This window comes from Plasmodium cynomolgi (genome assembly GCF_000321355.1).
Source record: "Plasmodium cynomolgi strain B DNA, scaffold: 0493, whole genome shotgun sequence".
NCBI classification, from domain to species: domain Eukaryota; phylum Apicomplexa; class Aconoidasida; order Haemosporida; family Plasmodiidae; genus Plasmodium; species Plasmodium cynomolgi.
Genome location: NW_004192923.1, coordinates 1 through 2,035, shown reverse-complemented (window position 1 = coordinate 2,035; position 2,035 = coordinate 1). Strand labels below are relative to the sequence as shown.

Genomic DNA, 2,035 nt, shown 5'->3' with positions numbered 1-2,035 from the left:
TCCTGACTCCCCTCCTCGGGTGAGCCCTCCAAGGAGGTCCACAAACGAAGGAGAGTACCTCGCGAAAATCCAATTTCTGTAGAAAATCAGAGTCTGATGTAAATTCAAGAATAAGTACAAATTTTTGAGACAATAATTTACATTAACAAAATAATTGAGGAATATTTCTGATGGAGGAGTATGTCTGTTTTTGTATTTGAGCAAGGACATGATTATTTGAAGTTCCTTCTTTGCCAGAGCTAGCTGTTGTCTGTGTGTATGCATTGGAGTATCCTTCTCGGGGGAAGTACAAATGGCACAGGTGGTTGCATTCTCGGGGGGGAAGTGGTGACCAAAACAGGATAAGCAAACGACGGGGTGACAGTGAATCAAATTGATGAAAATGAAAAAACAGGACATGCACATAGGTTTGACTGCACTAATGGAAAGAATAATTTTTTTCATTTTCCCCATTTGTGTGTTTTGCTTGCACAGGACACACTTTTCGTTTGGCTGGTCCCGCAGACAGGTTGTCCAGAAGTCGTCACTTCGAGTGGTTGAGTTTGTCACTGAGGGGGTATCCTTTCTCAGGAACGAAGTGCTGAATGGGAAGTTACTCTTAAGGGGGGGTTCCCAATCGGAGTGGAGCTCTGAGCTGGGACTCCACTCGCGTGAGTTCCCTCGCCCTCGGTGGGGAAATGCACTCCATTTTGTACCGTCCCTCTGGTTCGCTTTCTTCGTAGTAGAAGGGGTAGTAGTGATACCCCTGCTCCACCTGTCCTTTTTTTTTCCTCTGCGTTCGTGCACATTGTGCACTCTGATCAGTGTCGTAGCCTGCGTCATTTGTCCTTTCGGCGCATTTGCGCACCCTTCTGTGCCTTTCCCTTTCGCTTTCCCTTTCGCTTTCTTTTTGTTTTTTCTTTGTCTTTGTTTTTCTTTTTCTTTTTCTTTTTTTTCTTTTTTTTTCTTTTTTTCTTTGTCTTTCTTTTCCTTTTCCTTCTCCTTTTTGTTCCCCCCAGGGATGGCTCTTCCTCCCCTGCACATGGCCCTTTTTGGGGGGATTTATTTTTTGGGCCCTGCTGGAGGAGCTGCTGCACGGGTTGGAGGATCCCCCTGCACTTGTCGGAGCTGCTGCACCTGCTGGAGGAGCAGGCGGGTGAAGAGAACCCCCCATCGTCCTTGCTCCCCAAATTTTCTTCCTCCGAAGAAAAGAGCCAACCTTCCGCGGCCGACCCGGAAGAGTCGCTCGACAGAATGCTGCGGCTGCGGCTGCGGCTGCGACTGTGACTGTGACTGCGGCTGTGGCTGCGGCTGCGACTGTGACTGTGACTGCGGCTGTGGCTGCGGCTGCGACTGCGACTGCGACTGTGACTGCGGCTGTGACTGTAACTCTTTTTGAGGATTTTCCTCAGCAGGGCGTACTTCTCCGGCATGGCGGTGCGGGGAGATACGTTCGTTTCGGCAGCTACACCTGTGAGAGTCTTTTCCAATTGGGTCCCCACACGGCTGCTTCGCACGTCCCCACTTGCAGATCGGTTGATCGGTTGATCGGTTGATCGGTTGATTGGTTGATTAATTAATTAATTATTTATTTACTTTATTTTTCTGCTAACCGGACAAGGTCCCTTTTGTGAGCTCAGCACCACCTGGAGGTTGTCTCCCTCAGTTTTCTTCAGTTCACCAGAACGGGTCTTCCGAGGGGTCGCAAAAAAAAAAAAAGAAGGAAGAAGAAGAAGGATGGAAGAAGGATGGAAGAAGGATGGAAGAAGGATGGAAGAAGGATGGAAGAAGGATGGAAGAATGGCAAAACGGAAAAACGACAAAACGACAAAACGACAAAACGGACAAGCAACATTTTAAATAAAAGAAAAATAAACATAACGAACGTAGCATACACACCACTGCGCTAAAACAAAATGGGGGTAGGGAAAAAAAGAAGAAGGCCATCTTTTGTGTTGTCTCAGACTGAACTTCCCATAGTTGTTAGGCTACTTAACAAGCAAGGAGGACGCATGCAGTACCTTGACGCGGAGCCTCTTTGGTGCACCCGCATGCA

General features: G+C 47.8%; 1 protein-coding gene across 1 annotated transcript; it reads right to left on the bottom strand.

The window, feature by feature from the left end:
* Positions 1-60: 60 nt before the first annotated feature.
* PCYB_004380 (hypothetical protein) lies at positions 61-444 on the bottom strand (the record flags this gene model as incomplete). Its single annotated transcript, XM_004227859.1, has 1 exon — positions 61-444. A coding segment is annotated over one exon (384 nt), but the record flags the coding sequence as incomplete, so codon positions are not given.
* Between the last annotated feature and the right edge of the window lie 1,591 nt (positions 445-2,035).